Source organism: Amblyomma maculatum, chromosome 1 (genome assembly GCF_055883805.1).
Source record: "Amblyomma maculatum isolate TAMU_Amacu chromosome 1, ASM5588380v1, whole genome shotgun sequence".
Lineage (NCBI taxonomy): Eukaryota > Metazoa > Arthropoda > Arachnida > Ixodida > Ixodidae > Amblyomma > Amblyomma maculatum.
In genome coordinates this window covers 343,217,335-343,241,059 of record NC_139344.1, presented here as the reverse complement: position 1 = coordinate 343,241,059, position 23,725 = coordinate 343,217,335, and the positions used below count along the sequence as shown (strand labels likewise).

At 46.4% G+C, this 23,725-nt stretch overlaps 1 protein-coding gene across 1 annotated transcript; it reads right to left on the bottom strand.

The window, feature by feature from the left end:
- Positions 1-4,488: 4,488 nt before the first annotated feature.
- Positions 4,489-17,646, bottom strand: LOC146207622 (uncharacterized). The gene is made up of 4 exons (XM_084589261.1): positions 17,418-17,646; positions 9,042-9,121; positions 6,658-6,839; positions 4,489-5,317 (listed from the first exon to the last, which is right to left on the bottom strand). Exons 2-4 carry the CDS (start codon positions 9,057-9,059, stop codon positions 5,281-5,283), a joined length of 237 nt encoding a protein of 78 aa, XP_084445387.1. The 5' UTR covers positions 9,060-9,121; positions 17,418-17,646; the 3' UTR covers positions 4,489-5,280.
- Positions 17,647-23,725: the final 6,079 nt, after the last annotated feature.

Below are 23,725 nucleotides of genomic sequence, written 5' to 3'. Positions count from 1 at the left end.
TTCTTTTTTTTTTTTTTTTTTTTTTTTCAGAAATGTATTTAACCCTATCAGTTTTTTTTTATGACTTCATGCACAGCCTGTCCAGAATAGTTTTTGTTTTAGCAAAAATAAAGCAACAGACTGGTTCACTGGCTAAATTCTTGGAGTATAGTGTTCAAGATGCACTTAATGCTGAGTTAACTGAAAATATGGCAAATTTTTTTTTGTTTCGCCTTCAAGGGCCCAGGAAAATGTTCCGAAGCATGCAGAACGTTCGCATTAGCGACAGGGCGTGAAAAACTACCCAAAACCATTTGCATCACAGTAATATTTTGTGTGATGAACACCTGTATGATTGTTGTCTGCTGATGGAAGTTTAAAAGTGGTGGCCGGACAAAGGGGACAGTGAGTGGATGGGCAGTGGGCTCTACCTGAAAAACGGTGGTGTAGTCAAGGGGAAGGTTGTGGCTGTCGGGGTACTTCTGAAGGGCAGCTGGCTTTCTTGCTGTGGCATTGAATTTTATTTCACAATCACTTTCTCACTCCGCTGCTGTGTGGGATTCCATTGGGTGCAGGTCTTGTGGAGGATGAATGTAGTTGGTTTGGTGGTGCACTTCTTGGGGGTAGAGAGCTAAATCTGGAGTGGATAGCATGTGCGGAGGCCAAAGATGGGGTGATTCAGTGGATTCAGATTGGCGGACTGCTTCATAAAGCTAGAGGATTCAGTGAGGAGGTGGCTATTGGTTGATGCTTCTGGAGAGAGACGGAGGCTCCTCAGTCTATCTGGAGGCTTCACTTGAACAGACTTAAGATTTCAGGGGAAAATGGTGGAGCCGAAAGCTCTTTCGAGAGCTAGTAGAATGCGCTATTTTACACTCTGCGTCGAATGGCGAAAATGAAGGTTCTTGCTCTTAACTCTTATTATGACATGGCGTACCTTTGTCTCAACGCTCGTCAGGTCCCGAATAGAGCGATGAAAAATATTTTGTGCCATCCTTGCCACTATTTAACGCTTCATCTGCTTCTACTTCGAAATTATGCCTGTTTTATATCCTGGATCTATTCAAATATCAGTTTTTAGCTTTTATTGCTCTGTGCTGACCTCTAGTGCACATTGTTTCGTTGTTGGCTGTGTCTATTTTCTTATCTATTATTTGTGCAATTGGTTTGAGGTTTTTACTGAGATAGCATTAATGTACTTGGAACAAAGCAACACAGACAGAATGAAGATACATCGAAACATGTAGTTTTCACTTTTGATCTCGTGGCGTCGTTTCTCTGCAGGTGACATCACTTCTCTCCAGCCAATGAATGAACTTTGTGACAGAATACACATTTTTCCCTGGTTTTCGATGCTATAGCATTAAGACTTGCCGAACTAATGGCCTCGAGCGGGATTCTAGACCGCAGCGGCACGAACTGTTCAGCTTCGCTTTGTTTAGACTAGCCTAGGCCACCGGTGCACGTTTTCCAGTTTTTCTCCCTGCTTTTAAAACTGGCCGCCTTTCGTGCTGTGCTTTGGAAATCGTCATCTCCACCATCATTCATCCATGCTGTAGTCTGTCCGAACAGCAAAACAGGCGGCCACCCGCACATGGAGTTCACATTCGAACTATAAGTAAGCGCCATTTGAAAAGCGCTTAACAAACTACATTGAGCGGAAGGGAACTTCGCAAGTGAAATTGGCTGGCGGCCGACCGCGGGTAAACGACTGGGCAGAATTCGGCAGCTGGTATTCTTGGCCAGCCAATGCAGGTCCAAGGTGAGTCCCAGTTTGTTGCCAATTATGCTTGTTAATAGTTAGCGAAAGACAGCCAGCCATCGGAAAATGGTGGGGAATTAGTCTGCATCCGACGCTCAGCACATACACATGGCCTGAGTTAGGGCCGCAGTTGGCTGCCCATGGTTGTCCAAGTAGCATGTACATTTGTTAGCGAATGCATTTGCATAATATTCGCAAAAAGGTGACAAAGCGAAATTTTAAATAAAGATTAGCAACATGAACCTGCCCTTTTAATTTTTGCCATCGCAATTGCTTAAAAATTGCAACTTCTCTCGACTCGCGAAGGTCACTGGCTCAGAAATGAGCGCTTATGTAGGGAATATATGCTCGCTGAAAGTTGCTTGGTGTGTGTGCGTGTGCTTGTTTCATACTGTTTCTTTGGTGCATTGTTTCTTATGCGATTGGCATGATGGGCCTGGCTGCTGTGGAAATGCTTGTGATAATTATATTCACTGCCAGACAGCTGCAATCTGTTTTCTTAAAAAGTCACTATTTGTTTCACCTTTGGAGAATATGTGAGGGTTACCTATCTTTTATCATGAACATGCTTGTTTTGTTGGCAACATTACGGCCTGACATTTGAAACTATTCAGGCAATGTTTTGCATTGCTAGGGTGGACGTTGTATGCAAAGCCGGCCTCCGACCTTGGCACAACCTAGGTTTCTTGTTGGTAACTATGCAGTGTCTAGGTCGGCCAGGTGGCTTGTAGATGTTAGGCCTACATAGAGCCAACATAGGGTCTGCTAGGTCAGTCAGTCTAAAGCCAGAAACCAAGGCGAGCTCGGCCTGACCTCGTTGGCTGAGCTTAGGCCGAGGTATCTCATGTTGTATGTCGACGTGTGGTGATCGTATGGCCATGATAGATTTTTCAATTTGGTTGAACCACTGCTGCAGAATAACAGAGAAATTAAATTGCCATTGCTGTAAGTGAATTGTGTCCGTCAACACAAAGCGCATACAAAGTGAACGCTTCCCGCTCCGGTAAAATAACATTGATAGCCCAGCTGTGAACTTTTTATTACTGATACTTCCAACTAATGAATGAATACATGTATAAGGGGTGAACTGACATTTCTTCCAAACCAGGACTGAGGTGTGTTTAAAAATAGCAAAAAAACAAAATAAAAATTAAGCGGTAACAGATCCATTGCCAACGGAGCACAGTTGGGTCCATATTCCGAGTTTGCGTCGTTTTCAGAAGTGTCGTTATCTCCCTGACCTCAAGTCATCTGATTGGTGGAAACACCGGAACCAGATGTCACTACCACTTCCGGTCCCTCAGTTTCCACCAGTCAGATTACTCGAGGTCAGGGAGATAAGCACACTTCTGAAAAAGACGCAAACTCGAAATAAACCAAGGCGAAATAAACCCTAAATATGTCGTTTTACGCGTGAATCATGAGCGCCGGTTCTGCTGTATAATTTCGTGTATCCGTGTTATCCAGGAGCCAAGATACAAAAAGACAGGCGACGCGCCTGTACAAAATCATTTTAACAAATACGATGAAGTACCGTCTTTGCCAAATGTAACCGAGTAGCCACGTTTGCTGCCAGACCAAGCTGTGATGCTCTCTCCAGTGTACGGCCCTTGCCCCCTGGCTACGCGAGTAAACTTGCTGATGTAAGCCTAGGCTACCGATTTTCTTCCTTGGGTCATAAATAGCTAGCAATTACGGCGTTCGATTTCGCGCCTTCAGAGCCATAGGGTAAATATTCCGCTGCAAAGCGGCCTACTCGAATAACACTCCGAGCCTCCATGAAGTGAAGGCCAAAATCAGAAAAGAACTATGGTTCCACCTAGAGAGAGAGAGAGATGCCACTTGGGGGGGGGGGGGGGGGGAGAAGTTTTTTGAAGAATCGGGACACCCCATGGTGACCTTCAAAGAAGAAAACGGAAAACTAGAAGACTTGCTCGCGCCAGGCTTCTACCCACCAGGATGATGCGGACGTGGTGCATATGCACTGCGACCCCGCCCGGTGGGAACAGGCCGGATTGCATGAGCCCCTTGGCTGGGAAAAGCAAGCCCGCTCCCCGAAACAAAATAACCCCCAAACCTAATGGCGCGGGAGGCCTTGCCTGGGGTAGCCGTAGGATGATGATGGTTGCAGGTTGAGGTCTGTACCCTCACAAGAGGATCGCCCTTAGTGCATCCTTCCTTCCATCTGACAAGGCAAGGGTAAATATTCGGAGGGGAGCGAGGGTTCAGGCTTACGTCATCCAGTTTACCCTCATAACCGGGGAAAGGGCCACCGCTGCTGAAAGTAGCGACGCTCTCTTCCCTTCGGCTGCTTTCATCCTCAGTTCTCGTATTTCACTCTCCCTTCGGCGGGCGCGCTGCACACGACACGCTGAACTTGCCTGCACGCAAGTGATGCCGCGGGTACCGCGGGAGTGCGGGAGGGGCGGGGCACGGTGTAAGATTAGCTGGTATTTTAAAGCGTTCTTTTAAAAAGTGTTGTGCAAAAGTGTTATAATGAACTTGTAAATGGCAGGTTGGATTGTAGCGGCATGTATACCTCGCAACAAAAAGAAGCGAAGGAGAAGACATGTTCAAAAGGCAAGAAAAGTTGTTCTCAACCCACCTCCAGATCCACCGTGGATATCAAATTTTCTGCCAATGGTCACACAGATATTTTCGTCATATAATTAAAGCAGGTGCGACAACTTGGTTCCTCAAGTTTCGCGAACGCTCAGCTGCAGAAAACATCGAGATACACAGTGCCTCAAACAAAATAGACTCTGCCTACATTATTCATTGTTTAGTACGCACCTCGTCGCTTTTCCACCGAGCAATGAAAAATAAAAATCACCTTTCCGGCCTGCATGAGCATTTATAAGCGCTGCCGTACGGCATCACGTACACAAAACTACATGGGCGTGAGCCAGAGAAAATTGCGTGAGGCAGTCTAATCATAGAAACATACTTTGTAACATACTTTGTGGTATAACGGCGACCGCACAAAAATAAGAAACAAACAAAAGTTTTTGCCCTTAGTGGTGACGTATTGCGGCACGGCAGCTACGTAAAGGGGCATTCTGGTGCCCGGTAGCCAACGAGAGAACAGAAAAACCGGCTCTCCTTTCTGTTTGTGGAGGGATCGTAGAAGAGCGAGAAGGAATACGCTGGGCGAGGGAAAGGCGGCAAAGATCTGACATTGTCGCTACTTTCTTTACACCGCTGGAGAGCGCAGCGTCACTGCTTGGCCTTGTGCCTGCTGCGGCTGCTGACGCAGGTGCTCGGTTACTTCCGGCAAAGACGTTACCTACTTTTCTCCGTTTGCTAAAAAACAAAAAAAAAAAAAGAAAGAAAAAAAAAACGCGTGATATTTCATTTTTAGGCCGAGTACGTAGGACGTAGCCAGTAACAGTCGTTATTGTTGCATTTAAGATGGCATCTTATCTCGAACTCGATTCAGTCTATAAGACGGGCTACACGCATGCGAGCCCGTTTATAATAATGACGGACTAAATTAATGTGATATGCAGATGTGGTTGGGAGCATTGGGTGGCGCCCTGTCACAGGCTCCGCCTTTTCCTGTCTAGACTGTCGGGCCTGCAGAAAGAGACAAAAATATCGAATTGACGTCGGCTCAATGGGCGCTGAAAAAAAAGAAGCGCGATCCACAACATCAAAAGGTAAAAGTATCGTGCAGTCGGTACCAGAGGTAGGCATTTGACCTCAAAAACCTGGACCTCACCTCAAACTCAAAAAATATTTGACGACCTCACTCGACCGCAACCTCACAAATTGAGGTTGAGGTCCCCCAGGCGACCTCACCTTACTTTTCAGGTGACCATTGGTGACCTCACTCAAAAATTGTCGAGCTGTCGCCGACCTCACCTCAGCCTCACCTCACTCCGTGAGGTTGAGGTCATTTTGAGGTTGAGGTCTACCTCATGAGGTTGCCCACCTCTGGTCGGTACCATACGTCGGATGAGCAAATGAACCCTCCATCTTTTCTCTCCCTTCCCTTTCAGGGTCGCATGACCGTGCATGGCTCATTCCGGAGCTCAGGCACACCTGCATAACATTCGTGTGGACCAGTAATTTTTAAGGCGAAAGCCTTTAATGGCTCATGCTGTGGTGGACAAAGTGTGTCCCGCTTTTGCGGCGTTATGATTGGCCGAGGCGGGTTACGTCCCTGCCATTTGCAGTACCACACTTGAACGCGCGCCAAGGCGTCACGCGACAGGAGCGATGGTGTACTGTCCAAACTCACACTTGCCGGAGAAAGTGTGATACTGCGCCTTTCCTTTCCTGTAAACCAATTATAATTATATGTAGCACAGCAACGAACGCTGACAAGAGGCTAACAATGGGAGGCAAATTATAGGATAGGTAGGGTAGGCTTTCGCCATTCTCCTTTAAGAGATATCTATGAGACCCTCTAATTATTTTATCACGCTTATAAATATCAAGTTTATTTTTAATTACACACAATGTCAAAATTATTTTTGTTAGCGTTGTTAATTCTTACACGGTTGCACTGTCGCCATGAGAATAACCATTGTTTCGCAGTCTGCAGTGAATTCCAGCATGCAAACGCAAGCTTAGTCACATGCGTCATTAACGTTTGGCTGTGACCGAAGGGCCAATATATCAACCAACAAATTTATTGGTCGACAAGCATGGCGCTGAGGACGAATTTCTTTACCTCATGCTTTCAAAAGTGCAAGTTTCACGGCATGTATAGGCTTGAACAGAGGGGGAAGTGATGTTCTACAGAACAAAGTTACGAAAAGAGGATTTGTCTTCTCTGGTCACGTCGAAATATTAGAAGCTTCCTTTTCTTCCTTGTTCGTATAATGTAAGTTTGTGAGCCCGTTTTCTAAAGTGGACCTCGGTATTTTGGGTGTCGTACTTATGCGGCAGTGCGCATGCATGTGACATACCCGCAGCATTTGCTGTGTGCCAGGCAGCAGATGAAGTTCCTCCCGGAGAAGTCGACATCCTGGTCGCAGATATCGCAGGCTGTGGTATTGCCTATGTAGGCGAGGTGGACGGCCGACACGCCAGTGGGTTGCTCGCTCAGCAGAATGATGGCCACGCCAAGCAGGCAGCAAGCTCCGGCCAGCTAGTCGAGAGAATATGGCCAGAGGCGGCACGAGTCTGTCACTGCAGTTAGCCTAATCGCAACAAAGAGCACGGAACTATATGTGCGTTAGGAGAGACAAATATATCAGTGCAGAAGGAGCCACTAAGGCTGCATGTACGGTGCTATGTGCCTTGACCTCCTCAAAGACAGTGACCGCGCCATAAATGATTAGTAATAATTCTGACTTCAGTCAACATCTTATCTCAGCCTCGTCATTCGAGCTTATGTTCACTCAACCTTTTATGAGTAACCTTATGAGTAAAACTGTAGTATTCAACATACTACAGACTCTTCAAGTGCATTACCTTATAAACTAAAACAAAGTAAAATAAAGCGGAAGGAAAAAAAAAATCTCCAACCGCGGAAATTGCTAATATTTTGAGCATCCAAACTGCGGCCAGCAGAAATAAAAGGGAAATAAGAACACGGTGAAATAAAGCTTGTGGAGTGGTGCGATAGCGAGAATGTACAAGGATTAGCTATTTACGCTGTTTGCAAGTATACGAAACAGTAAGCAGGCTTGTGCCGCTCGTGCGCGAGTGTACAGCCGCAGTTAAAATAAGTACTTTGCACGAGCGGTCACTGTACACAGCATAGCCATATTTTAATGCGGTTTGTTAACATTTTTAAAAGTGGTCTTAACGTTAGCAGTATTTTTATCGCAACGGTGGTATAGCTGTTTGCGAATGCATCTCAGGTGCAGAAGGTGCTGGGTTCCATCTCCATAGCTGCTAGGTAGCCCCCTTTCCTCTTCCCTTATACATTCTAAGGCGAAAGCCTTTCTAGGCTCATAGGGCGAAAATCTTTGCGAGAGCTGTGCGCGTGGTCTGTGCGTCGCATCTGTGCGCTGATGTGTCACTCGCAAATAGCAGACCTGTGAGGAGGGAGATTAAGAACGAAAACGATTGATGGTGATAGGTAATGAATAAATATTATAAATAGATATCAATAGTGTTAACGACTAATGCTAATGACTAATAATGATGATTAATGATGACTAAAGTGACTTGTAATGACCAGTATGTCAAACGACGACCTGCAATGACCGCAACTGATTAAACATGTGTAAACATGCTTGGCTGAGTGATAATGACTGCAATGACTAGGCATGGCTCATCGTGACTACGAAACGACCAATAGTCAAACGACGACTGGAATGACCGCAATTGACTTGAAACGAGTAAAATGCTTAGCGATGTGATAATGACGACAAATTAGGCATGACTCAACATGAATGAAAAGGCAAATATGTCAAACGACGACTTGAAATCGCTACAACTGATTGGAAATGAGTAAAATGGCTGGGCAAGACTCATCATGACTGCCAGTGGCTACGAAACTACTAATATATCAAACAACGACTTCTAATGAGTTCTACTGATTGGAGATGAGTAAAATGCTTAGCTATGAGTGGTAATAACTGCAATGACTAGGCATGACTCATCATACTACGAAACGACTAATACGTCAAACGATGAGAGGCAAATGATAGGAGAGCAAAGGTAGGCTTTCTCCTTAAGGCACATCTAAGAGACCCTCTAATTTTTTTTCTAACGGGATCGCGAGCTTTCCCTATGCCTGTTATCTCGAATGAGCTCCTTGTGAAAATGGGTTTTGACCTTTGAAGATATAGTAGTACATCTAGAAGTATGTATAACAGCACATCTGTAGCAGAAAACACTTGCAGGATCGAGTACATCTCATGGTTTGAAGTCAAGATTTTTATCTGAGCTCATCTGGTCGATATGGTATAGGTGATGAAAACAATGAAAAGAGACCCATTAAGAGAGTTCGCCACTATGAGTAAGGCTTCTGAATTGGGGCTGAAACATTGTTTTATTGGTCATTTGGTCGGTACTCTTTTATACACTTCTTTGTCGACAGTGTAGAGAAAGAGAGAGATCACGCGTGTGCATTTACCTGTATACTATCACTTCGCTTTCGAGGTGTAACAAATATGAGTATTTGACGAATATTGTTATTGATATTTGTGCATGCTCTGTGCTCCAAGGTTTTGTGACAGTTTAATAGTATAATGGTAATAATTTCATATGAAATCGCATTCCATTCAACAGAGCTGCCGATCGTGTGTTTGGCGAGAGACATTTTCTAGCGATGATTCATTTGTTGCTTTACTTTTTTGTCCTATTTTTCAGCTTCTGAAATGACAAATGCACTTACCGCAACAGCTCGGCCCATGGCTGAATATCGAAACGCCGAGGTAGGAGTGCCTTCTTCAGCCGCTGAAGTCAGATCATAACCTGGGAAGAACGACGCAAAATGAAATGCCGCATGCCAAACTGGTATTACCTTGTTTCTTCGTCGTGTACGTAAGCTTATCTACCCGTTCAACTTATCAGCTTGGGCATTTCAGAAGGACATCAGGAATTAAGTGTTGCTTTTCAAGCTGTACCTTTTTTCATTAAGAGATTAAATTGAAAGATATGAAACTGAAAGATAGATTGCAATGAATGTTAAAAGTAACGTCTCTCGAAAACCCATTTTTTATATATAGTCGTCACCTGTGGTAATTCTCTTCCGCTAGCGGCGCGACAGCATGAACTGTTGTTGCAAACTTTCCTTACATAATGCATACGCCATCTTTTATTAAATATACCTTTACTTTAGCCTCTTTGGCTGCTTCCATCTTCTGCATTATTTCTAATGCCCTCGCTGCATTCTGTCTTCCGTCGTACGAGAGAGTACCATTAGCCCTTGCCCCAATGACGGTAAATACAAAGTGCTTTGGTTAAATAAAAGCTTCTCTCTCTCTCTCTCTCTCTCTCTTTCTCACAGGCTGGAACTCGCGCTACATGGCTGTTTCTGTGTGTGGAAGAAAACCCGAAGGGAAGGAAGCCCATCGCGGCCACGAGCAAATCACCGGTTTCAATGTGTCATTGAATGGTGCCGCCCACGGGCTCGCTTTCTTCAGCGACTTCATGCAGGCGTAGACTAGGGCTGGAGATGCTTATAGCCATTTCATGGCGGCTGGCTGCTAATTCAAAAAACATACATGCTCCTGGAAATGGGTCCTCCAGATTTTCACCTTAATACCTGTAAGATATGTTTGAATTCCATCGCTCAACAAAATGTTACAGTCTAGCAGGTAAACATTTTGGAGTGGGGACACTTAAGCTCCGGCTTTAACTGTATGATGCGAAAGCCTTAATGACCACTGTTTACAGCTCTTTGCCAACCCTCGTTCGGGTGCATACACTTTTCTACCATCTTAATCACTGATGCCTTCATTCGTACCTCTTGTATCTTACGCATGCCAGGCATAGATATAAAGCCCCACTGTAACCAAGCCGTACAAGGGCGCCTGCGTGGTCTCTGGGTAGAGTGTTTGACTCGGGGTCCAGAAGTATTTGGTTCGAGTCCCATGTCATCCTCGCATCTCAAAGAAGCCGCACGAGTTGGCAGCTACTGCCGCCCAGCCATTTCATGCTGTCTCGTGACATCACACAACCCGTCGGCTACTCAGTTTCCGACCATGCAACCTGCCACCACCTGTCAAGGGTATATGTTCGTGATTTTTCTTTCACAACGCCGACAGCGCCTACGTCGGATTTTCTGCAAAACGGGGCCCGTAACGCGGTCGCGTTAGCACTTATTAAACCACCAACAACGCCAGCATCATCAGCCCATCTACGAATGTTTCAGAACAAGGGCCTCTGCCATTGACACTACCCTGCGTCATTTTCGGCCACTCTATGCCGGAGATCTTCCCGATGCCATCTGTTCACCTGACTCTGCCGCCTATAATACTATACACGTTCACTTTCTCATAGTGCCTGCTCCGTTACATTCTTGTAGAGTCCATTCCGCAGCCTTGGAGGAATTAACACCGACCATTTGTCGCCCACGTTATGTGCCTGTTTCGTGTCCATTTCCTTTTCCGGATTGCAGATAGAATATCACCCTCCCACTTTGCACTTTCCTTGCCTCTTCACATTATCACTAATACTGTCCTCTCCATAGCTCGCTGCATTGTCACCAAGTTAATTTGAAAGTTCTCTACCTTATAGGTGAGTATTGGCAGGATACAACTTTGAATACTTCCTTGTAAATAATGATTCTCGGTGAAGGCAACAAAGCAAACGCACATACACACATGCAGGAACATGGAGCTCAAAATGAAACATGTCCCTAAACCACAGTTGACTACGCATCGCCTGATGGAAAAAATTTGAAACGAATCACGGCCAGGGTGCTTGTGGCTCCGATGAGTGAAATACCATTGTTTCGCTTAAACAGCTACCTGACGATTTAGTAGTGTAGACATACTATGTGACATTTCCGGCTGCGTAACAGGCTCTATGCGGACCCAACTGCAATAAGAAGGGGAGAAAATGGATTTAGGAAAACTCGGCTCGGAAGTGAATCCGATGCTATAGAGGAAGAGCTTCGACCGCATTCTTTTTATTATTTCCAGTTTAGCGTGGCCTGGCGTATAAGGAAGCACGTCGTGCCGTTTCCACACGGAAAAGATGTCTATAGGTGGTGCTGATCCGAGATAATCTGTGTTAGGGGCGGATTCGCATTTCCTTTCTCTTTGCCTTCTTTTCTTCTTCTGTCATTACCCTGAAGATCTGTATTTTCTCAGCTCGACGACTTCCGCAGCCCCCAGTCAAACGTGCAAGTGCAGTTCGTGGTTACTATGCATGCATGAATGGCCGCGGAAAAGGCAGACCGGAAGTGATTGTACCGCGCCGTCGGGCCGTTGAAAAAAAAAGGGAGGCGTGAATTTTGGGTACGTTTCGGCAGCGCAGCATAGAAGAAATTGTAAGAGGGAATAAACCAAATGCTTCGGTGTTTTGTACGTTATAGCTTTTCGAACAAACTAAAGCTGCGGCTTCTCATAACGTAAACAGATCATAACTGGGATATATCCTATATGTAGAAGGATGGGTAGCCGGGCAAGTTCGTAACTGTGCGAAACAGGCGGAAAACGAAGCTTATCTGTTTTATCTCTTTCCTTTGTCTTTCATAGAAGGAAGGAGACAAAGGCCACGCGACAAAGACAAACGGAGAAGACGACACAGGCGAGAATTGTGTTTCGTCTTGTTCCTGCTGTACCATTCACAGTGGGATTAAATACTCTAATCCTGTGCAGAATGATGATCAAACAAATATGCTCAAATAAACGCGGTTCTAGTCTGCTACTCAACACTGGGGAAGATTAAGGTGGAACATACGAAATTGGTAATGACGTCATAATACGATAGGTTACATGATGTTCCCTGGAGAGAAGAAAAATTGCGGTAAAATCCGCAAAGGCTAAGCGAATAAGTTGCTTGCAACAATCTCAACCTCGACAAAGGAGAGAATGTTAATGGTGAGAATGTGGGAGAGGTGAAGTAAGGCGAAATTTTATGCAGGAAAAAAGGGAGTTGGGATTGGACGAGCAAGTTGGTCGGCTCCCCCCAGGGCTTCGCTGGCTTTGGCGGTCTCACAGACCAGGTCGACGATCCTTTACTTGACATTCAAGGCCTCGATGAACAGCCCCGCCTTCCACTGCTCGTATGTTTATTCTGCATGAGGCAAGTTCTGTGGATTTGCCGTACATCACCGGGATATGTGGAAGAGTAGGCGGGGCCACATCAGGGGCAAATAGAGCTGTAGCACATGGGCTATATGTTACTCCATGACGTGAAAGTTTAGGATATTTGCCAGTTTGAAGGCGGTGACAATCAGTGTCATCTGCTGTTGTCAGTTTCTTGTGCGGCGGGAGCTATATACGTGTCTCCAGCCTGAGATGTTCCGGATGGTCCCCATATACACTGGGCAGAGGAATATGATGTGGGTGGAGCTAGTGGTCCGTCTGGCTAATTATGTAGTTGGCTAGGCCATTCACCGCCTCATTCCCCTCGAGCCGCTTGTGTCCAGGCATTCATTGACGTGATGATATTCTTTGTATTTGGCGGGATTGAAAAGAGCCGATACTGTCGCCGGAACTTGACCATGTGTGAGATAACGACGAGCCACCTGGGAGTCTGGAGGCTTGTATGACCGGTTTGAGCGGCGAGTTCGCAACTACGTACTACTGCCAACATGACAGGCTCCTCGTAGGCCACTATTTCCATATTATTGCCTGTGGGTCTTTGTCCAGCTTCATCCTCTGACCTTTAGCTCTTGCCTGCCTTCTTCCTTGATTTCTGGCATGATTTCTATGGAATGTTTCTGCCTTGATGTCTGGCATGATTTCTATGGATGGCATGGGTACCACTGATATGGTGTTGCAAACGTGCGACAGTATTGCTAGAGGCCTTGCTGACTGCCAAGCTTGCAAATCAACGTCCTAACCGCCATTGTCACAAGGGTTTTCTGGCTGATGAGTAGGCCTTCTCTGATATTCTTAGATGGGTTATAGATCCCTAGATTTAGGTTCTTCTGTGTGGCTGTCTGATTGAGGAAAGCTGAGGAGTTGTTTTGAAGGTCCTGTAAGGAGGGTGCCTACATCTTTGAGTAATTCCGCAAGTTTGAGTGGTGGTATTCTAGGCTGTAGCTGTGGTGATTCACTGCTAGTGCACTCACTAAGCGGACAGTACGTTGCTCTCTCATGCCTGTCCTGTGGCATATTGCCATCGCTGGCCTGACGAATACTTGGCTGGTCGTTCGGCTGTTTGATGACATGATCCCCTCGGTCATTTGATTGAATCATCATTCCCAGGACTCAGATCTTGTTCACCTGTGGTATTCTGTGGCCTCCCAAGTGTCAAACTCCCCCGACGGGCTGTGTTTCTTGCCTTTGATTTGTAGAACCGTAGACTGCACCGGGGAGCACTCCATCCCGTTGGCGCTTTCAAACAAAGTTACACCGCCTCCTTTAGGGCTTCCACGTTCCGGCCAAGAGAGCATGGTTGTTCAAATGGCGATGTTGTCTTTGTATAGGATGTAATTTATTGGTGGGAGGTCTAACATACTTCAACAGTCGTTCCTCGCAGTGAGGGTCCCTTAGACCTTGCAGGGTTGTCCCATGCTGCACGTTGTTAAGCGCCCCCTTTAAGTCCAAGACTATATAGCAGGAGGTGCTCGCACTGCTTGGAAATGTTTAGCAGGATTTTCTCCCAGATTCGGAGAAACATATCCTGCGCTGACAATCCACCGCGTAATCCCAACATTATGTAGGGGAAGAGGTCATTGTCCTCCCCTTATCTTTGCATTCGGATGTGGATAGCTTTCTCGTATAGGTCGTCCAAATTGCCCGAGGCTGAATTCAGGGCCTCTATTGCGGGAGTTGGCCTTGCTTTGGGATAGTTATTATCACCGAATGTTGCCCTTTTGATAGGACATCATCTTGCACTCAACTCCAAGCTCTTCATTCATGTGAGGAGTGCTTCAAGATGTTGGTTGCTCATGCTTCGAATGACTGCATTGGTCCGCGTTTGGGCATCCCTGATACGTAGGAGCAGTGGCGGGTACATATAGGTTCCGAAGTACTTCTTAAGAGCTTCTATTGGGCCCTCGTTCGTGCCGTTAAACTTCTGTGTTATCGTCAACAGTATCCTGTTGGTGAATTTAGCTTTCATTAAATTCAGCCTGCTGTTCAGAACTCTCCTTGTGGAAGAAGCTTGCCGGAGGACCATGCCTTTGGCCTGGTATACTTTCCAGCGCGGAATTGGAAGGGAAATGAACTAAAACGGAGACTGGAGGGGGGAGGTAGTGAGGACATAATCCAATGAACTGAACTCGTGGCTCTGCAGTCTCTAAGATATTTAGTGCAACCGTGCAATCACAACTCCTCCCCTCCATCTTCTTGTCTCCATAAAGACCTTATATGGATGAGCGCTCCTCCGCGCATGATGTGTCTTTGGCACCACGGACACCTACAAATTCCAGATCCTTTGAACAAGTTTTAGAAAGGGACTTAGCAACAGATATATAGAAGGCCTGATTTTGGGTTCGTGACGGCTTTTCGGCAAAACATTTTAGCTGGGTCTCCCCCAGCACAAATTTCAATCCCTTATACGAGGAACATACTATAGACAATCAGTTAAAAATAAAAGTATAATTTAGCAAAACCTGTAGACAGGAAAGATGGTGCGTAGCGCGTGTTCTATATCTTTATTTACATTTTCATGTGTGTCTTTTTCACTATTCTTTCCAACAACTCTGAAAGTCGGTGAAGTGATGCTGCAGTGAAACGCACGTGAAGTCAAGGTAAAACCATCAATTATGTATTTTTAAAAATTATGCGTCAACGCTTTTCTGAAAGCATTACAATGTTGTTTAATGGTACCATCTATTTACGAATTGACACTGTAATGAAAAACAATTCTTTCTGTTACTCGATAAGCGATGGTTCCATCTTTCTACGTAGCCTATCGTAAATAAAGCGCGCTGCCAAGTAAACCAAGGAAAAATTGTTGTCTCATCGCTGTCTCAGAACGTTGTTCCTTTTACCCCTGGCATCGTAGACAGCAAGGTCAACTACACCTAATAAAATAACTTAATACGTGTACTCTCGTCAAACATTTAATACAATTCATTCTCAATTACTTGTACTGGAGTCCTGCAGGCTTTGTCCCTAAAGAAAACTGAAAAGGGAAATTTTTAAAGTCATGAGAGCGTTTGTTTTGATTGATCGAGCCGGGGATCATTTGTTATATATATATATATATATATATATATATATATATATATATATATATATATATATATATATATATATATATATATATATATATATATATATATATATATATATATATATATATATATATATATATATATATATGTATATATATATATATATATATATATACATATATAGTTTGGGCCTTACTTCTACCTTGGGGCTGGCATAAATGTTGCTAACGCGAATATGTGAAACAAATTCGACAAGTTCCCCTTTGAAAAGAAGAGGAAGAGTTTCCCGAAATTCTTCGCGCGTTTCACCGAACACATAAGGGGTAGCCTTCGTCACTTCTTTACATTATAAAGAAAGAAAATGAATAAAAATCTCAATATAATTTGTTTAATGCAACATGAATGCAATATATGATGGTCATTTCCAGTCGAAAACAAACTACAGAACAGTGTCAAAAATACGACAAAATATTCTGTAGTTCTGTCCAAACGTCAGATTTTTCTGTAGTTCTGTTGTACTTTTCTGTAGTATATTTCTGTTGCCTGTAGTTCTGTAGCACTTTTCTGTTGAATCTACAGAAATTTCTAATGTTACTATAGAACGTTGGTGTCACAACAGGTTTCCCTTCAAAAACCGCTCGGAAATTCTGTCGTAACACTAACAACAGACAATTTTCTGTAGTTTTTTCCGACTGGGATTGCGAGCAGTTGCTTGCTACAGGAAGCTTTGAGTTTCGACTAAGACTTCGAGAGCTTGTTTTCTAAATTACAGAGCAAAAGTAGACGGAAAGTCCCAGTCGTATAATTGACCAATCAGGTGATGAGGTAACAGTAGCTTGAGGATGCACGTGATGTTCGTCCCCGCCGTATGCAAGGTCGTTCATGCAAACGAACGCGTAGTTTGTTTACAGAACCGCGAGCAGCAACTCACTAAAGTTTAATGCGCTATAAGGGAGAATAAAGAACAATTTTCATATTGCTTAGCCAGATTTTTTCAGATGGGTAAACAGCAACATGAAAAGCTGGATGCTCATCGAAAATACTGAAACAGTCTGTTGCATCTTCTGCTGAGACCTCAGCCCTTGAGGTGGAAGCTTGAAAGGTTGTTTCTGAGCTAGTATGGCTACGTGTTCAGAACTAAAGTCTCCAGAGATGTGTTTTGCTCCGTTTTTGAGGGGAAACAGTGTCAGTCATGTATACTGTGCGTGGCCGCTCGAAGGCATACTCTTCATCTCAATACGCTTTACCTACGCTTTCCTTTGCCTTCAGTTGCCGCATTCACCTGCTACTATACGATTTACTTTCGTCACAAAATTGTTGTTTCCAATAGAACTATGTGTTCGACATGTGGTGTGCGTGAAGATCTTGAACACTTGGTCTGCTGCTGCCCGAATTTTAACACACACCGCAATACTTCAAGCTAATTTAGGACTCCGCCAGGACCGCGGCCTGTACTTGGAGCATATCCTTAGACCTTGCCGTGATGTGGCTTCGGCTGCGCGTGGGAAAAAAGCCCTATTAAAATACATTGCGGAGAGGCGTTTGATGCATCCCCTTTGAAAAACCTGCGTGTTTTGTGAGTGCGCGCGTGCTGTCCATGCTTGAATTGCGTTTCACCTTTTTTCACTCTTATCTTTATGATATATTACGCCAGGTTAACTATCAGGCTATCATCTCCGATAACCATTAACGTCTCTCCTTAATTTCTTTTTGCATGCACTTTATATGCGTTCCAATTCACTCTTGTACTTCACGTATGCCACCAATGCTTCGCCTGCGCTTCCGTGAAGCTTCACTTGCGCTTTACGTATAACGCTTCAAGTGCGCCTCACCAAAAACTTCGTTACGCCTCACATCCGCTACACGGCTATACTGATGCGGTTCCACAGTGCGGCCTGCAATTACTTTCCGTCGCAATACGCTTGTCCAGGCTGATTTATCTACACATATAATAACTCCGCTTACCTGCAATCCAGCTGCAGATGACCTCGGGGTGGTCGGCGTACGGACTGCCTCGTCGCCTATTAGTCCACAGTCACCGTCACAACTTTGGCGGCCGCTGGGAAGACGTCCGGATCAGCTGGAGTAGCCGTAGCTAGCAGACGCCCGCACGGGGAAAGTGAGCCTCCACCGCTGCTGCTGCTTGAGCGGCGGCCGCGCGCGCTTCTCGTTTTCTGCATCGCTCGCGCGCAGCCACCGGTGGCCGTCGCTGGTGCCTTTTTTTTTTTTCTCTCTCTTCTTGCTGTTCCTGCTGCCGAGCCGGAGGAGGAAAGAAGGAGAGATCAACGAAGAAGAAGAAAAAGAAGCGCGCATCGAAAGAGAAAAGAGGCGGACGACATTCGCACCGCCGCTGCCGCCGTTTTTCTCGGCTCGCTTCCTCTCGTTTCGGCGTCTGACCTCGAAACCCCAAAAAAGCGAGAGGCCCGCCGCGTGCCCACTATGATCGGAAAGCGGAGCCATTAGAGTCGACTGTTTGCGACGAGACACACTCCTTATGTTTTGTTTATTCCTCTGAGATTTCCCTGCACTTTCCCCGACCTCCTCGATCCGCATCTTCCTCGCTTAGTGTTCATATCTCTCTTTTCCCTTCTTACCAATCTCTATATACTGGAAGCCAAATTTTAGAGCAGCGCAACGGATGAAAGATGGTATGTGGCTTCACTATTGCAGGTGCCGGTGCAATAACGAGAGGCACTTCTGGAGCTTGGTGTGGTATAGGTGCGTCATTGCCGTTTTAAGATTGAAGAACGCACCGCGAAGCTCGTTTACCTTGCTGTATACCTATACCAGACGCCCTAAAGTCGCCTCAGTTTCAATAAGTATCCTATATGGTCTATTCGTCGGAGTATCCGCCTCGTGTGGTGGAGGTGCGGAGTTCGATTCGCCTGCAGTGCCTCTAATAGGTGCCCTCCGGGGACACAATGAATACGGGCTTTTTCTTGAGCTGGTGCTCGGCTCCTATGGGGTGAAATTGGATGGGTTGTCTGGGACCTGCTGCGTCACTAATTCGTGACTGCTAGCCGCACTACTTAAGTTCCTGACCTGCGCCTATAAGCACAGCTGCGATCGGCCTACAGCAATAGGAAGCCCACGACCCCGACTGTCTTCGATACTTGTGTCCCATTCCGTAAGCGATGGCAGCTGCTTTCTCCTTTGTCTCGTCGCTACTGTCGTTACCGCCGTCATCACCCCTTGACCACGACGTACCTACACTGCACCTGCCCAGATTTCGGCTTAGGGACTCGATCAGAATTCTGTTTCCTCAACTCCTACGTCGCATCGCGTCTTAAGACGACGATGTATATACGGGGTCGTCCACTTCGGTCACTGTTTTCAAAACGCCATTGCGTCCGACACAGCCAAGTAATAAAGTTAGTGGCAGGCCATGCGAAGAACCACATCCGGGTCCATCTGTGCTTGTATCACTTTGTTTCAATACGCCAGTGTCTGACATAATATTGGTTTGAAAGCAGTGACTGCGTTATAGCTAGAAGTGGACGACCCTGCATGATCGCGTTGTCATTGAGCCTACCCCCTGCCACCGCTACGGTCGTCCGAGACACACTGCGCTGACGCCTAAAGGCTTTCATACTACGCACTTCTCAATTCGAGCAGGGTCGCATGCAACAGCTGCGTCAACCAGAACGCCTCCGTGGTCGCAAGCTCACAGAACTGCTTCACAGTATGATGCACCGTGGTCATTCTGTCGATCCATACTTTCTGTTGGGGACGGCTCCTACAACGTTTTCCTCAACGGGTTCGGTCCATTTTCAGCGTCTCAACAGCAGACCTCGCCTCACTGGCACATTTAGCTGACCACATCATGGACATGTGGTTTTTTGGCGCGCCTGTGCTTCACTGTTGCTCTGATGGAGACGAGTTGCTGCAGCAAATTGCCTCCATCGCAGCTTTTAGCCATGGCATTAAAAGGCTGCTTTCCGTCAACCCAGCTCTACTGCGGCGGTTTATCGCCCCTGTCAGGGAACTATGACGATCACGGTATAGAAAAATCTGCTCACCGTGGTCTTTACCCCGCTGCTTCTCTCATGCACAGTGTTGCTGACTGTGCCAGTGCTCGCAACCCTATACGATTCCTCGACCATCGACCGTTCATGGTATATGTACCACTATCCTCCGCCCCTCTCATGCTCAGCAACCTCGAAACGCAGAAGACTTGTTCTTTTCCGACCTCGATCCTTGCGGTTTCGATCCCGCTGCAAGTCACAGGTGACAACTCCAGCCGCCAGCACAAATCCAGCACCCATCGAATTAGTCTTTCCGCTGCCCGAGGTCAGGATCCAACGTCTTGCCTTCGTGGAAGCAACATTCTTCCGAAGTTTCCTTTAACGAGGAAGAGCATGACCCGACCATTGCTGCTTCAAGTTCCTGAGCAGAAATACTCATACCCCTTCAGTCTCACTCAACGCCCAGTGAAACTTTTCACGGAGGTCTGCACGCCCCTGACTGCCGCGAAGGTGCGCGTTCAGCCGCATGCGCTGCGCCTGCCACCACGCCCTCACTGCCAACAATTGTCGTAACTGTTTCGAGCCAGTACTGCAAAACAACCGTCACGAGCATCCACGGCAATCCCTTCACAAGTTTTCTGAGCAATCTCTTCTACAGATCCAGCACTGTCGCCTTCAGTGCCTCTTTAAACCCTCCCCCACACGCTCTTCATGCACGAATCATTACTGATCCACAGCCCTTCTTCAGCGGCTCTTTTAGTCGAGGTGGCTCATTATCCTACCGCTCGTCTCTACGCCACTCGCTCTCGTACGCCTGCTGTCTACCCACCGTTCTTCCCGGTCGACCACTATACGATATAGGCACTATCTTGTCCAGCCACTCGAAGTCTGTTTCTCTCGCCGGCAGTGCAACTCACACCTGTGGTCTGGATTTATCCCCAGATTTTCTTGACGTGACCACACTTTCCTAACGACACTGCTCCACCACGTGCTGCGTACGCAAAGCACGCCATCGCATCACAATATCGCTGGTTGGTTGGTTTGATTTGTTTGGATTTGATTATAAGAAATGAAAGGTGCAGTATACCTGTCATGCTTCTTGGTAGACACGTGAAGCGCGCTTCGTAAGGGAAGGAAAGAAGGGACTAGCTCAAGGCTTCCTCCCTAAAGGGAGGGCCCTGTAGCTTATATAGTGCACGTGGCCGCATTTCGGGCTATAAGAAAAGATCGCCCGGCTCGGACAAACACCCGGATGATCGGGTGCCAGGCAGAAAGGTATGCCAGATACTCATTTTGGCGAAGCCTGAAGCGCAAAAAAGAAAGGTATGTAGAGAGATACAAACGCCTTGTCCCGTGTCTCTCTCAAGTCCCTGTCTTTTTCTCTCTTTTAGGTCTCACCAAAATAGAAATACCACGACGTTTGAGAAATCTGTCAGCTTCGAAGGGACGTTTTATGCTCCTCATGCTTTTAAAAGTGATCGCCAGAAGTTACTACCGGTGGTCTTCACATTTGCGTTGTGGCATTGGGAAAAAAACAACATTGGAGGACATGTAATTACTATTTGTCATACAGCTCTGTGAGATGTGCACGTTTTGAGCCGCTATGCCCGAATACACATACATGTCATACATACCATGCATTATGCACAGACAGCGTGCAGGGTCATCCACCTATAACACGCTCACTCCGTTCAAAGTGCCACTGTGTCCGACCCGGAAGCCCAGTAGAACTAATTGACAGGCCATTCGAAGCACCACCTCCGGGTCCTTCTGTGCTTGTATCACTTGCTTCAATATGCGCCTGCGTCGGACCCAATGTTGCTTTCGAAAGCAGTGACCATGTTATAGCTAGAAGTGGATGACCACGTACATAATGCATCCCTGCACACATCTTTAAATTAACGAGAATATTTCATGTTCCTCGGGTCACCACCTTCTGGTCTCTCCCTCTTCATCCCTCGAAGGGGATAGGGCGATTTTCCTCTCTTCCCTTTGCCGCCTCCCATCCATGGCAGGTAGCGGACCGCAGGCAGATGGCAGCAGGTGTATGACACCGACTGCTTTTCGTCCCAGCTGGCTTCTATTGTACATTTTTGGAAGTTTTGTTCACATCTAGTACAGAGCTTCCTTCCATGTTTCCGCAGAGGGTAATCGCGACAGGCATATATTGTAGCGATATAAATATAATTAGTTGTGGTTCAGCTCTGGTTAACCCCAGTTGAATTGCGAAAGCAACGGCGGAAGCTTCTTTTGCCTGCTACATTATTCCCCTGTTGTCACGCCCTATCAGTGTAAGGTGCTACATTATTGGGGACACTTAAGCTCATCATTTAAGGGTATGACGGGAGAGCGTAAGCTACCAGCCCCCATATAAAGTCATCAAGCCGTATGGACGTGCCTGCGTGTAGTAGGGGTAACGAGAATGCAAACGGTTCTGGTAGACTGATTTTGATATCACCCTCCCATATGAAAGGAGCGACCCACATTGACAGCTCCTGCCCGTGGCATAGCTAGGGGTAACGTGAACTCAAATGTCATGGCAGGCTGATTTTTTTTATGAGGAGACCGTAACTACGCCTCTTCACGGCGTAGCTGGGGCCACCCGAGGTCTCGCTTTGGCTGTCGTAGTATTGATTTCGCAATAAAACCCACAGTTTTGAAATGACGTCAGATACGCTAACAGTCGGTTCTGGAAAGTACTCGGATTTTATCAACGACGTGGCGACCTCATGGGTACACTGTGAAATCAGAATACTGCTTTGAAAACATTTATGTACATATTTTATGTGATCGCCATAAGCCGCATCCCCGGCTGTTACAGCCATCCGGCAACGACAGCGCCTCTGTTTCTTGTTTATGTGACAGTTCGGTGTCATTCTACATGGGTTGCTCATAGAGTATTTCCGCTGTCGACGTCTTATATATCATTGAACTGAAAAATGTAACAAGCTTTCGGAAATGACACACGGGATACGGTCTACGTAATCGTATAACCTGCTTGTCAGCTTTATAATTCAAAATGGAGCAAATAATGGACGCGACCAGAACGTTTGCTTGTTGCACGAATCTCACGCATGGGACTTGAAACCCAATGCGCGTTGAAACTCCACGCATCGTTTAGCGCCAGCTAGCGTGTTTTCAGCGTAATGAACGGTCCATCGTCTTGGCAGTCGTTGGGAGAGGTTCAGAAGTATTGTTTATGGCCAAACGGCTTTTCGCGAAGCGTCAGTGGCGCGTGAGCCCCCGTGAGCCGACGCTTGCAGTACGTAACAATATTATCGGGACGAGGCTGGTCGTATATCAGGGGATACAGCGTTGTGACGTGCCTCGCAACCGATATATATGTTGCCTCGGCCTCGACCTGCGTCCAACAATTGCTCGGCGGGGTGGGGGCAGTCTGGGCGGCGACAGCTTTTGCGCATGCAGTACGGACGATCACGTGTTTACCTTGGCAGAAGCTGAGCGCCCGAAGCTGACCCGACTCACATATGATCCCGATGTTGGTACACACGGATGCGACGACGAGTGTCAGACCGTGATCCTGTAGAGGAGAGGGAGGGCGAGATGGAAAGAAGAAAGGAACGCCGGGATTCCGTTTTCTGGAGTGAATTTCGGCCCTGTTCTTGCTTTTCCCGGTCGCGGCGGCGTGCGCGTAGCGCTGATAAGAACGAGCGAATCTTGTATACGGCTAAATAGGACACGCATGCCTCTAAGGTACAGTATGCTGCAGAGGGTGGTATGTACGGCGGTCATGCAGGGCGTTTTAGTCAACTTTAGATGGTATTTTTTAAAATAAACTTGGGAAAATATACCGTGAGCGAATCATTCAAGTGATAAGGTTTGCATTCTGCAAAAGTAGCAAAGGGAATATAGTAATGCGAAAACATTTCTTGTCTCATGAGTGGCGTCGACAGTGGACAGAGCTTGTCCGCACTAACAATCATTAGAGAAAAAAAAAAAACATTGCCGTGACTGGGTTATGCACCATTGACAGATCGAACAGTAACAGATCAGTTTCCCTGGCCCAGGCACAAGAACACTATAATACTGTCGCAGCCGCCAACGCCTCGTGTAATGCTTCAAGACACACTCGTTGTGTTGTAAACATCGTCGTCCTAATCAAGTTCCAATTGCAACACACTCTCGGACTATGCAGTGAGCATCGCGGTTTTCATGAAGTTTCATCTGCGCCACTCCTTCCTAGGTAAATATGGCATGCATGCATGCGCTACCTGGCCAAGTGCGGGCGAGGACCGTTAGCGTAGTGTTGGGCAAATTCAATAGGTGGCGTGACAAAACTCGCTATGC